Source organism: Pseudonaja textilis, chromosome 10, assembly GCF_049901715.1.
Source record: "Pseudonaja textilis isolate UNSWEBS1 chromosome 10, rPseTex1.2, whole genome shotgun sequence".
Lineage (NCBI taxonomy): Eukaryota > Metazoa > Chordata > Lepidosauria > Squamata > Elapidae > Pseudonaja > Pseudonaja textilis.
Window position 1 is genome coordinate 4,255,487 of NC_141999.1, and position 14,562 is coordinate 4,270,048.

Consider the following 14,562-nt stretch of genomic DNA (forward strand, 5'->3'; position numbering starts at 1 on the left):
CAATTGCACTGAGCTGTGGAAAAAACATTTTGGCCGCATTTCCAGATTGATCCAGGGCAGAATGAGTTCTTTGTCTCAAGTCCCATTAGCAATTCAATTACTAATTTCAAATTACAATTCAACCTAAACGCAAAACCTTCAAAACCAGTAATAGCAAGGGTGCGGTTGATTCCCAGATACATTCCCCAGTAATGAAGGAAATGACTAAGACTTCCTTACTTCGTCCTAGTCTAGCCTGACCTTGAATGTCTCCGAGAATCAGGCATGCCTGATTTCAAGCTGAAAGTAGCATCTCAACTCACCTGGGCAAAGTAAAATGGTCATGCATACAAATTCTATGCATCCTTTTTACCATCCAGGTTGCTATGATAAAAATCTGGACCCAAGAACTGAGAAAGACATGTGAAGTTACTTTAGAATAGTTTACATTATTGTTCTTTGTGTATAGACAGAACCTTGCCGGACTAAAGCAATTATGGGTAACTGCAGATATATTCTGCGAACTGCTAGGGTGGATCTATTTTAATCCTCTCCCTGCCAACCAAAGTGTCCAGGTTCCACTGCTTCTTTGCCAGGTGGAAAGCAGCCCTTTCCTCCTGGGAATCCAGACTACATTCCACCACGATGCACCTTATGATGAAGCAGAGTAGGGCAGTGGCTCTTCCATACTTGCACAGGAGCTAACTGGCAATTAGGCAGAAGACTAAAATGAGATGGGTTAGAAGTTAAAGGGAGCAAGAAATCACTCTCCACTCTGCTTCTTATGTGTGGCCACCTTCTAGGCATTTTGATCCATGTTGTAGCTTTAATTTTGTTCCTTACTGCTGCTTTCCATATCTTATGTTGTGATATGTTACCGGTCTGCTGATCGTTATGCTTTATGATGGGTGTTACTGTTAGCAGTGTTCTGGAAGATTTGTTTATTGATTTGTTTGTTGCTTATTATTTTTATTATTTCTGTGCTTCTGAATCCTTTCAAACTCCCTTCAACAAAAGGAATACAGTACAATAAAACATCCACGATCAAGAATGCTCACTAAATTCGATAATAATACAAAATACAACACCACAAAAATAAAATAAACCGAAAGATACCAACCATGAGCACACAATTCCCAACGTACAAGTAGTTTTCAACTTATGGCTGCAATTGAATCCAAGATTTCTGTTGTTAAGCAAGATATTTGTTAAGTGAATTTTGCCCCATTTTACGATCTGCCTTGCCACTGTGTGGCAAGTGCTCCATTTTTACAACTTTTCTTGCCTCATTTGTTAAAGTGAATCACTGCAGTTGTTCAGTTAGTAAGAGGGTTATTGAGTAAATCTGGCTTCCCCATTGACTTTGCTTGTCAGAGGGTCGCAAAAGGGAATCACATAACTCTGGAACACTGCAACCATCATAAATGTGAGTCAGTTGCCAAGCATCTGAATTTTGATCATGTGACCATGGGGATGCTGCAATGGTTGTAAGTGTGAAAAACGGTTATAAATCACTTTTTTCAGCGTGGTTGGAACTTTGAACGGTCACTAAATGAACTGCTGTAAGTCAAGGACTACCTGTATTGCTGGAGATCAGTCCCAAAGGCCCTTTCAAAAAAATTAAGTTTTATAGCTTCTAGAGGAGTATTTCCAAGTTTAAGTATCTGGTTTCAGCCTATCAACTCACGAACCTCTTTGAATGTCTTGAATAGACATATTTTTTATCCATTAAAAGCACTGCTTCCCCAATCTCATAGGAAAAGATTTCTGAGTGGTTTGTAGACAAGTGTAAGGTGTTGTTGTTGTTGTTTTAAGAAGGAGAAAAATCCCTGTGACCTTCAGGTTTACAATCTGAAAAAAGCAGAGCACAAGAGAAAAATTTGATGGGGAGGAGAGAGGAGAACAAGAACACGGCCGAGGCCAATCTTTGATTCTTACAATTGCCAGTTGTAATGCACCTGAAAACTACTCTTCTCATCACCATCACCACAAAAGAAGACAGAAACAGTTCAAGGAGAACATACCCCAAACCACTGGTCTTTCATCTCGGCCAGTATAATAGCCTTATCTGATAGAGGAGGCCTAGTCCATCACAATGTTGGAAGAAGGGAAAAGTAATACATAACAGTTCAAGGATGTGTTTGCCTTCACATCTCAGCCTTCTCACAAATCAGAAGTTTTGTTAGATCTTTAGAAGTTCAGACCTCATTTTACCAACATCTTAGGAAGCTCAAGAGGTTTTAGTGCTCCCAGGGGATGATCTCTTTCTCAAATTCTCTGCAGGCTATGTTTGCCTTCTCCCAAGATACCCTCAGGGCCAGTCAATTGTGTATTTTAATAAAAAAAAAATCCCTTTGGAAAACTAGGTGGTCTTGTTTTGCTTCCTAGTTACTATCCAATTATTTTCTGCTTGTGTAACACCACTGTTGGGAATTCACAACACAATGGTTATTTAAAGTTGTCCTGGGTTGGTTACTCCCAGAAATAATAAGCAAAGGCTGCTATAATCCATTGGTTCTTCAACCAATCTGCAATTTACTAACAAAAAGCTTATCTCCAGCCAACAGCTGGCAAGAGGAAAAAGCTCTCCATCCCAACTCCAGATGTTGTTTGCCTTAAAAAATACAAATAAAAAGCTTGACATGAAAGAATATGTAGATTAAGGCAAAGTCATGAATGAACTAATTGGTTGGAAAGGGAGGGAAAGGATTAAAATTAAAGGATCTGGTGCACTTGCCAGCTGTTGGCTTGGTGCACTGATGAGGTTAACTAGTTTGATCATGAAACCTCTACAAAAAAATGTCTATGGAGATTCTCAGTCATGGTTGTCCCAAAGGTGCTTTTTCAAGAGGCAACTGGACTTCCTTGTATTTTTTAAAAAATGTCTCACTTATCAGCCAAGAAGCTTCTTCAGCTCTGATTGGATGGTGGAAAATGGAAAGATTTATACTCCTTGCAGAAAGCTGTTCATTTGCATTCTTTTAGAGAATTGTTGAGGCCACCTGGATATGTCATGGTATGTCATCATATGATATGTCATCATAAAAGACAAAGGCCACTCTTTTGAAGACAGTAAAGTCTATATTTTGGAACAGAGAGGACCGCTGGTTTGAAAGAGGGGTCAAAGAGGCCATCTATGTCAAAACTGAACATCCCTCTCTCGACAGATGGGTAGGGATACAACTTCATCAATCTCCAGTCCTTTCTGCAGTTTCAAGAAGGATCCACATCCATTTGCACTACTTAGGTGACCCTGAGGACATAAATAAACCTCCAAGTTGTCTCAATGACTCTCTAAAATTATGCAAATGACAAGGAGCATTAATCCTTCCATTAACCCACCATCCAGTCAGAGGTGAAGAAGTTTCTTGGATGAGAAGTGAAATGTTTTCAAAGAAAAACAAGAAAGTCCAGTTGCCTCTTGAAAAACACCTTTGGGACTCTACAAGAAAACAACTAAGCTCAGAGACCACCAAGGACCCCACAGTTCAACCCTAAGCTGCAAACATTCTCTTCTATCAGTACTTTGAAGCTGTTTGCCCAACATCAGTGCGCATGCCCATTTTTCATCGACATCCTAATGCAGAGCACAGGGAAGCATACAATGGGAACTTTCTTGATACCCTTTTGAAGCTTAGCTCAGCTTAGCTTGATAACCTCTTGAAGCTTCCAAGAAAGGGGGAGTTTTGACTGAGTCTTGAGCATCCAACATAACAATGAGAACCTCCCCTTGCTTAGAAAGGTGATGGCTAAACTAAGCCTCAAGAGGTTATCAAGAAAGATCCTACACTTGATTTTTCTTTCATTGGCCACACATTTTGGGTGAGAAGATGTGAGGGATAGAGCTCTTCAGTACAAACAGTGACCTCTCTTTTCTTTTCTCTCTCCCTCCTTTCATCTCGGGGATTATTGCTGTGAACATTTGCAGAAAGTTATGCACACAAAGAAACGCCATTCAGAACTCTACCATGAGTTGAATCAGAAATTCCATACATTGGATCGGTATCGTGCTCCAGCCACTAATGCTTCAAAGGTAAGGATGGGAAGACAGGAACAAAAGGCAAGTCCTCAATGAGACAAGGAAGGTGTCCCAAGAAAGCTGCAGGCTTAGAAGCAGGTTTGACACCCTTGAAAGAAAGTCTAGGAAGGGAGCACTTAGCTGACTGAGCCCAATTCTTCGTTCTGTGCAGGACTCCAAATGAGAGTATTCCTAATTGTATAGATTTCTTGACCACAGTGCAAGAAGACATTAGATGCTTAATCACTATTAATGCAAGAGAAAAATGGCTGACTAGCCACTTCCTGAACCCATCCAAGCTATGAAACTCACCATCTTCTTGGTATAGGAAGTCCTTGACACAGGACCACAGTTGAGACCAGAATTTCCATAGTTAAGCAAAGTAGTTCTTAAGTGAGCCCTGTTCAGTTTTATGACCCTTTTTATAATGGTTGTTAAGCGAATCACTGCAGTTGTTAAGTGAATCCATCTTTCCCTAGTTTGTTGGAAGCTGGCTGGAAATATGCAAATGATGATCACATGACCCTGGGATGTGCAAGCATCATAAATATATGCTGGTTGTCAAACACCCATATTTTGATCATGTGACCATGGGGATGCTACAGTGATTTTTAAGTGCTTAGAACTATTGCCATTGTAAGTTTGAATGGTTCCTCAATGAATGATTGCATGCTGAGGACTACTTTTAATACTACTTGCAATGTGTAGACCTCAAGGTGGAGGAAATAATGTCATTGATACAAAGGGTTCAGTTTAATGGATTGATTGCCATTGTAGTTTCCAAGCTCCTTACACATACAAACAGACACCACCAAAATAACCCCAGATCCTGTTATATCTATTAATCATGATGAAGATTGATTGTCAGGATAACACCTCCATGCTGAAAAGTACCCAGCCTCTAGATCTAGGGTATCCAACCTTAGCAACTATGACCTGTGGACTTCATGCTTCCTGAAAAATTCTGGGAATTGAAGTCCACAAATCTTAATTTGCCAAGGTTGAGCACCCCGATCTAGATATTCCCTTGTGATGAAGAACTGCAACTGACCAAATTCAGGTGTCTGAAGTCTCACAACCTTTCCATATCTTATGGGCCCTTCTACTAAAGCTCTTCTCTCAGGCCAAGTATCTAGAATTTACACAACCAGTAAAAAAAAAGGTTAGATGTCTTGTTTTTTTTATAAACAAATGAGCAAGTTACTTTGTTAAAGAATGATTATAAGATGCATTTAATCAAAAAAAAGATTACCTTTGAAATGTGTTGGATATCTCAAGGATATATTTCAAGTGATGGATTTCAGCATCAATATGCTGAGAGTATAAAATAAAAAAGGAACAGGTGGTTTTGCCCTGCTCCAGAATACATTTCTTTGGTTCAATAACAAGTATGCTAATAAAAGAAAAGAAATAAGGTTTGCTAATGTGATATTGAATTATATATCAAATATTACAGTTTATTGATGTATGCAGAACTTGGGATTTATTGGACATGGTCTATAACTAAAAAATAGTTAATTCTGATGGAAAACTCCACCTGATTTTAACATTTGGATTGATGAATTGTCTTCAGTCTACTGTTACCTTCTGGTCACTACAGTACAAAAAAGATGCTGAGACTATAGAAAGACTGCAGAAAAGAATAACCAAGTTGATAAGTAGCCCGGAGGCTAAAGTATACGATGAATAGTTAAGGGAATTAGTTATATCTAGTCTAATGAAGAGAAGGACTAGGGATGACATGATAGCAGTCTTCAAGTACTTCAGGGACTGTCACCAGAAGAGGGGTCAACCTATTCTCCAAAGCAGTGGTCTCCAACCAGTGGGCTGGGGACTACTGGTTGCCCATGAGAAAATTTTGGTGGTTCACAGAGAAATGTCCCCCCCCCCAAAAAAGCATTCCCCCCCAAAGCAATTAATCCAGGCTGTGCAGCAACACCAGGCTACATAGCCCACGTGGCCCACCTACCCTCTTGCTCCTACACTTTGGCCGAGCACAATCCTTACCTTGAGTAGAGCCACGCGAGCTAGAACTGGAAGGTAAGACCAATGGCAGGTGAGGGAAATCTGCCCCGGGGTGACTTGCTGACGTTGGTGGGAAAGTCAGTCCTATATTCCAGAGCTGTAGTAGTCACAAGACTGGCCGTTTGGTCATCCCGGAGCAGCTCTTCCAGTCCATGGCAGGCTGGTGCACCCGGTTGGAGGAGCAGCTACTCCAGGATGACCAAAGGGCCAGTCCATGACTCCTGAAGCTCTGGAATATGGGACTGACTTTCCCACCAACGTCAGCAAGCCATCGTCAGTCAAAATTCATATTAGTGGTCCGCGGGATTTAAAATTATGAGTTTGGTGTTCCCTGAGGTCCAAAAGGTTGGCGACCCCTGCTCCAAAGCAATTGAGAGCAGGACAAGAAGCAACAGATGGAAAATTCTTCAATAGAGATCCAAACTAGAATTAAGGAAAAATTTCCTAACAATGAGAACAATTAATGAGTGCAACAGCATGCCTCCAGAAATTATGGATGCTCCATCACTGGAGATTTTCAAGAAGAGACTGGAGTTAGTCTGGAATGGTATAGAATCTCCAACTCAAACAGGATTGGACTAGAAGATCTCCATGGTCCCTTCCAATCTGTTCTTCTATGTTCTATGAATCTGTGTGTCACTGATATAGAAGAAAGATGATCAATTATTAACTATCAAGAACCATGAAGGTTCAGTTTGTTGCACAAGGATTCAAATAATTCATTTGCAAATTCTAAAAGGAACTGATCTGAATTGTAGATCAAAGATTAAATCATTCATCAGAGTTCTTAAAATTTCCATTCAGATGTTGATTCAAAAACATGCCAAAAAATACTGTTAAATGCATAATGTAACATTTAGAGGTGTGCGTTTAAATTTTAATTAATCGAACAAATGATTTTAATGTCATTTGTTTTTTTAAAAAAATCTCACTTTAGTGTGGAAAAAAGAATGAATTTGTAATGGAGATGAGCACCACCCCCTAGAGCTGGAAACGACTAGCATGTAACGTGCAAGTGGAACCTTTACCTTTTAAGAATGAATTTATAATTGATTATAACAGAGGAAGTCTTTGATAGAGCCTGCCCATTATGATCATAAATCATGATGGTCATAATGTGACTGATCCAATTTTATGACATTTTTCAAGATTGGTTGTTAAGCCAATCACTGGTCATTAAATAAACACGTTGTTCCCTATGGGCCAGTTTTGCCAAAACCCAGTTTTTAGCAAAAATGTCATAAATTGTTTTCATATGACCGCTGGACACTGCAGACAGCCATAAATGCAGGCCATTTGCCAAGCAGCCAAAATGTGGGCATAGGACCACAGGGAAGGATTGCAGCCATTGGAACTGGATCGTAAGTACCCTTTGTGGGGTCTTTTGTAACTTCAAACATTAGCTAAGCCACCGGTCATAAGTCAAGGACTACCTCCTATAAAGCAGGAAATCTGGATTCACTTTTTAACTGATTCGTCTATTCAATTTTTAGTTATCTAAGTTTAAGCAGAAAAATTTCAGTATTTTTACTCTTTTTAGATTGTGTGATGCAGTTTTTTAAAAAGGAATAAATCTGCATCAGTGGTGGGATTCTACTGGCTTGGCCTGGTTCTGTGGAGCCGGTAGCGCCGATGAGCAGCGGAGACCGAACCGGGTCTCTCCACCATTCTGTTTAGCCCACCTGCCCACCTGGGCCCCCATACTAACTTTTATTCCCTGCTTTTGAAGGGCAGCTGCTTTGTGCAGCACAGAAGAGTGTCGTGTGGCAGCTGCTGAATCGACAGGGAGAGTGCAAGATCGCAGGAGGCGAGTCAGAAAGCCTCTGTGCCTGCACAAAGTGCGTGTTTGGCGCGTGCATGCCAAGTGTGTGCGTGTGCACAAAGCGCGCCCACCCAGCCACGCCCACTGAACCAGTGGTAAAAATACTTGAAACACACCACTGATCTGCATAACAGCACTGGTGTCTCAGGAGAAATGGATATCAAAACCATTAAAATATAATTATTATTTTTTTAAATCACAAACTTGAATGGCCAACATGAGTTGGGAAAAATTATAAATACAGGTAGTCCTCATCTTATAACAGTTCATTTAGTGACCGTTTGAAGTTATAATGGCTTATGACTCTTTTTCACACTTAATGATGGCTGTTGCTGCATTCTCTTGGTCACGTGATTTACATTTGGATGCTTAACAACTGACTCACATTCATGACGGTTGTCATGTCCCCTTTTGCGGCCTTCTGACTACCAAAGTCAACGGGGAAACCAGATTCACTTAAAAACCGTGTTGCTAATTTAACAACTATGATACATAGTGATTCACTTAAGAAATGTAGCAAGAGAAGTCATAAAAGAGGGCAAAGCTCATTAAGTTCAAGAAGACAAAACCTTTGGTCCCAATGATTGACCCAGATTGAACCCTGCAAATTTTTCACGTAACTACATACATTTTGGGCTCAATTATGATCCTACCAGTAGTTGAGGACTACCTGTAGATCAAAAACAAACTGATTGGAACCCACAGATATACATTATATGTATGTTTATATTTATTTATGACAAGGGAATCAGACTTTAATAGCAAGAAATGTCTAACTTTGTGTGACTTTGGTTGAACTCATCATGAGATGGAGTGAAATGGAGTAGATTGTTAAGACACTACTCATTTGGGCTCTTTTCTTGCAGAGAGAAAAGCGGTGGAGTGTTTCTTCAGGAAGTGGTGAAAAGAATATGACCGGCGTAAGTATTCTTTGACGAGACAGAAAAGATGTGTGCATTACGCAAGAGGAGATAGACACCCTGAAGTTAAACTCAATTCCCGCCACCTTCAGCCAGGCATTTTTCTTGGCAGTAGGACAAAAGTAATTAGCAATTTGCCTGGCAGGCTTTCTTTTTTCACACATGGCTTCCCTATTATAAAGATTTTCACTACACTTCACTTCATGTAATGGGTGAACCCAGCCATAGAGCTCTTTCCTTGGTTCGATGTATCTTGAATTGTAGAGTCCTTGGTGTCCTTTCAACTCGATTGTTTATGTGTAGATGTTTCATTTACTCAACTAGGTTACCTCTTCAGTGCTAGGGAAGGTGGTATTTGTTCCTTGTTTATATATGATAGTATATATTGTATATCAACAGGGGACAAGTGTTAGTAAAGGTGTGGTTTTCTTCTCATCAGTTTCTTGATTAGGGTCTTGTTTTCTGTTTGTTTGCCTGGTGTTAATCCCTGCTTTTCAGAGGTGGTATTCAGCAGGTTCTAACCAGTTTTGGAGAACCGGTAGCGGAAATTTTGAGTGGTTCGAAGAACCGGCAAACACCACCTCTGATTGGCCCCACCCCATCTCTTCTCTGCCTCCCGAGTCCCAGATGATCAGCTGGTTCTTCTTTTGTTGCTCTGCACAGGAGAACAGAGCCAGAATGCAGGTTGGTGGGGTGGTGGGGTAATTGGAATTTTGCAGTAACCTTTCCCCAGGAGTGGGGATTTTGCATTATCCTTTCCCTGCCATGCCCACCAAGCCACACCCACCAAGCCACACCCACAGTAGTAAAAATAATTGAATCCTACCACTGCTGCTTCTTTGGGTATATGGAGTCCTTTGGGGCTTTCCAAATATTTGATTTGCAAATATTTGATCACACAACTATATCAGTTTCCTCCATTTTTATATATAGTGAGGTTTGCTCCCTGTTTATGTATAGTAATTTGCCTGCCAAGAGTAATGGGGGTGTGGTTTTCTCCTTGATAGTACATTGATTAAGGTATTGCTTTCTGACTTCTGCTGGAGAGAGCATATTCTGGTCTTTTCATTTCCTTTGCACCTTTTTTATTGTGTCTTATAAATGGTGTGGAAATATACACTACTCAAAAAATAAAACGAACACAAAAATGAGGCTCAGTAGTGTGTGTGGCCTCCATGTGCCTGTATGACCTCCCTACAACACCTGGGCATGCTCCTGATGAGGTGACGGATGGTCTCCTGAGGGATCTCCTCCCACACCTGGACTAAAGTATCCCCCAACTCCTGGACAATCTGTGGTGCAACGTGGTGTTGGTGGGTGGAGCGAGACATGATGTCCCAGATGTGCTCAATTGGATTCAGGTCTGGGGAACGGGCGGGTCAGTCCATAGCATCAGTGCCTTCATCTTGCAGGAACTGCTGACACACTCCAGCCACATGAGGTCTAGCATTGTTGTGCATTAGGAGGAACCCAGGGCCAACCGCACCAGCATATGATTCTCACAAGGGGTCTAAGGATCTCATCTCAGTACCTAATGGCAGTCAGGCTACCTCTGGCGAGCACATGGAGGGCTGTGCGCCCCCCTAGAGAAATGCCACCCCACACCATTACTGACCCACTGCCAAACTGGTCATGCTGGAGGATGATGCAGGCAGCAGAACGTTCTCCACAGCGTCTCCAGACCCTGTCACATCTGTCACATGTGCTCAGTGTGAACCTGCTTTCATCTGTGAAGAGCACAGGGCGCCAGTGGCGAATTTGCCAATCTTGGTGTTCTTTGGCAAATGCCAAACGTCCTGCACGGTGTTGGGCTGTAAGCCCAACCCCCACCTGTGGACGTCGGGCCCTCATACCACCCTCATGGAGTCTGTTTCTGACCGTTTGAGCAGCCATATGCACATTTGTGGCCCGCTGGAGGTCATTTTGCAAGGCTCTGGCAGTGCTCCTCCTGTCCTTCCTTGCACAAAGGCAGAGGTAGAAGTCCTGATGCTGGGTTGTTGCCCTCCTAGGGCCTCCTCCATGTCTCCTGATGTACTGGCCTGTCTCCTGGTAGCGCCTCCATGCTCTGGACACTACGCTGACCGACACAGCAAACCTTCTTGCCCCAGCTTGCATTGATGTGCCATCCTGGATGAGCTGCACTATCTGAGCCACTTGTGTGGGTTGTAGACTCCGTCTCATGCTACTACTAGAGTGATAACACCGTCAGCGTTCAAAAGTGACCAAACCATCAGCCAGAAAGCATAGGAACTGAGAAGTGGTCTGTGGTCACCATCTGCAGAACCACTCCTTTATTGGGGATGTCTTGCTAAATGCCTATGCTTTCCACCTGTTGTCTATTCCATTTGCACAACAGCATGTGTAATTGATTGTCAATCAGTGTTGCTGCCTAAGTGGACAGTTTGATTTCTCAGAAGTGTGATTGACTTGGAGTTACATTGTGTTGTTTAAGTGTTCCCTTTATTTTTTTGAGCAGTGTAATTTATCTCTATGCATCTATTGATGGCTGACTTATCTGAATTCTCCAGCAAACTCCAGGAGTTCCCAGCAGTTTTGCATTTAACTTGCTCTAAGATAAATAGCAATTAACACCAGATAAATAATTAAGAAGAAAACCCACACCCACTGTTGACTGACAGGATGAGCTACTGTATATAACCAAGGAGCAAACTCCATACTCATGAGCAGGAATAACTAATTACCTAGTTAAATAATGAAATATCTGCTTGCAAACAACCAGCCTCGGAGAGCACCAAGAAATCCATCAGTCAACTATACTCTATATTCTCTTCTGTTGAAATCTGTCTTTATAAGACTTTATTAAATTTCTACAAAAATAAAATTTGAAACAGAAAATAATAGAAAAAGAAAAGATCAGAAAAAAGAGTGAAACCAGGAGTACAAGGAGGGATGGAAGGAAGAAGAGTGAAGGAAGGAAGGAAGGAAGGAAGGAAGGAAGAAAGAAAGAAAGAAAGAAAGAAAGAAAGAAAGAAAGAAAGAAAGAAAGAAAGAAAGAAAGAAAGAACTTCCAACTTTCTTGGGTAGAGTTGGCAAATATAAAATGTATTAAGCTCTGCAATTTTACTGTAAAATTAATGACAACATACAATATTTCTATAATCATAAATAGTTCTAATTTTCAAATCCCCAAAGTAAAATTTCACTTTTTTCAGATTCAAGCAGAAAGTCCAATAAGTGGTTTCCAAGTAGAAACAAACCTTAATAAAAACAATCAATTATTTATTTGTTTGTTTATTTGTCAAACATGTACAAGATAACAAGTATAAGTATGAACATAAACAAGAACACAGGGAGTAAATACAGATAAATGGGGACAGTAAGTCAGGGACGGTAGGCACGCTGGTGCGCTTGTTTGTGTACCACCTCTTTAAGGACCTCTTAGGAATGGGGTGAGGACCATGGTAGACAGTTTGAGGTTGAAGCTGTAAGGGGTTGAGGCTGTAACCACAGAGTTGGGTGGGGCGTTTCAGGCATTGACCACGCTGTTGCTGAAGTCGTATTTTCTGCAATTGAGTTTGGAGCGGTTTACCTTGAGTTTGTATCAGTTGTTTGCCCGTGTATTATTGTGATTGAGGCTGAAGAAATCATTGACAGGTAAAACGTTGTAACAGATAATTTTGTGGACTATGCTTAGGTGCTTAGATACTGTGCTTAGAATTTCTACCATTCTTCTACTGCAATCTTGAGTTGTATGGACCCAGCTCTATCTGAAGACAGAGTACAATGAATGTGGGGAGGTTTTGACCAAAGAGCAATGAGCACCTTCAGTTCAATGGTATTGTTTCCACCCTAAGTCTCCTTTCTCTTCTCCTTCTTCAGCAAGAGGTAACCAGTCCAGAGAGCCAGCAACAGAAGCAAAAGTCTTGGAGTACCTTCAAGGCTATGACGCTGAGTTCCCTGCCCACCAAGCCACGGGAGAAGCTGGAACTGCACTCGGCTGACTGGGAAAAGCATTGCATGAGCCTGGATCTGTCAGAGGGTGACTTCCAAACAGAAGTGTGAGCCTCATGGACTCCGTGACTTAGCAGCCTATAAATATATATAAATATAAATATATATATATATATTTTTCACACTGACACTTTGGAAAAATCAAGCAAATCAGGACAGATGAGTTTCTTCCCCTTCTGGTGTTTTTCTGGGGAGACTTTTTTTTAAACTCAGCCCTCTCTTTAGACACACCTCAAGGAGGAAGGCGAGGAGCACCACGGAGGCTGGGCCACTTCCCCAGCTTTCAAGCAGGTGCAGTCATGCTCACCTTCCCACACATCTTTCTCTGCTCCTCTTGCAGATCCTAGAGGGACATATTCCTTTCTGCATCACCAGGTCTCCTACCTCCCCTCACACTCTTCCCATTTCTGCACTGTGGTGCACTGCTGGGACACAAAATCCAATCATATTTGTGGGTCTCCATTTGCCCCTCCCACGGGGCAAAGGAGGGTGGCAAGAGATCCTGCCCTTTCTAGCGGCTAGAGAACCTTCCTTCCTTCCTTCTATCCATCCATCCGTTTCATTCTTTCACTTCTCTTTTCCTTCCTTCCCTCCTTTTCATTCTTTCACTTCTCTTTCTTTTCCTTCCTTCCTTTCCTCCTTCCTTCCCTTTCTCTTCCCTCCCTCCCCTTTTTTTTCTTCCTTTTTTTCCTTCCTTCCCTCCTTCTACTTCCTTCCTTCCTTCCTTCCTTCCTTCCTTCCTTCCTTCCTTCCTTCCTTCCTTCCTTCCTTTCTTTTTTACTTTTGTTTCTTTTTTAAAAATCTGGATATATCCTTACACCATGCACTGTGTGCCCTAACAGTATTCTGGGATAAAAGTCATCACCGGACATTTCCTCCCTTTTCCAATTGCAAACCTCACTTGGGAAATAGAAGCAGGAAAGAAAACCTTGCTCCTCCCCTCCCTGGTACACACACACACACACACACACACACACACAAACAAACAAAAAACCCTGTCTTCCCACCTGCCCAAGTCTTCTGTTCATCCTCAACCCTACTTCCTATATATCCCAGGCCAGGCGGGTGCTGTATTTGTTGGAAATAAAAAGGAAAAAAAAAAACCACTCAATGCATTGTCTGCTACTATTGTCATCATCTTTGAATTAACGAGGAGTCACTACAGTGAAGAAACCATACCTGTACAAAATGAAATATAAATCCAAGAACTTGTGCCTTTTAAAAATGTAGTAAGTCTTCCTTTCATCCTTGAGAAAAATCAGGGTCAGTATTTCTCAACCTTGGCAACTTTAAAATGTGCAGACTTCAATTCCCAGAATTCCCCAGTCATCATTGGAAATTCTGGGAGTTGAAATCTACACCTCTTAAAGTTTCCAGTGTTAAGAAACAGTGATCTGGCGGTCACTAAAAGTTGATGCCAACTTGAAAGCGAGTGGCTGAATTTATTTATTTTTAACAGCATGAGGTATATTTGGGGGACTCAGATGGTAAATTTCAACTATCTGAATAAAATTGATCCAGGTTGAATGAGAACATACATCTTTTTTAAAATGTAGGATCTTTTCCCTTGAAGAACATGAAGCTTGGGAGTGTTCTTTGGGCCTCAAGCATCAATCAACAAGGTTCAAAAGAAGTTTCAAATAATTTTAGAGAGGTGGCTGATCAACTCAGCTAAAATTTCTACTGGGGCAGGAGAATTCGCTTGCATTCTTTTCCTATTAGATTTCATTCAATTTATAAAAGCGAAACTGCCTCCAAAACTCTTTCAAAGGAGAAGACAATCTCAGGGACATTCTCGTCTTGTGGAATGTAATTGTCTGATGGGT

General features: G+C 41.4%; 1 protein-coding gene across 5 annotated transcripts in view; it reads left to right on the forward strand.

Moving 5' to 3' along the window:
- Nucleotides 1-13,710, forward strand: part of ADGRB2 (adhesion G protein-coupled receptor B2) — a 263,888-nt gene extending 250,178 nt beyond the window's left edge. For all 5 annotated transcript variants that reach the window (XM_087939545.1, XM_087939549.1, XM_087939547.1 and 2 more), the window contains 3 exons: nt 3,908-4,012; nt 8,711-8,764; nt 12,605-13,710. In XM_087939545.1, the coding sequence (XP_087795671.1) occupies nt 3,908-4,012; nt 8,711-8,764; nt 12,605-12,787 (342 nt within the window). In that variant the 3' untranslated portion in view covers nt 12,788-13,710. The remainder of the gene's footprint in view (nt 1-3,907; nt 4,013-8,710; nt 8,765-12,604) is intronic.
- Nucleotides 13,711-14,562: the final 852 nt, after the last annotated feature.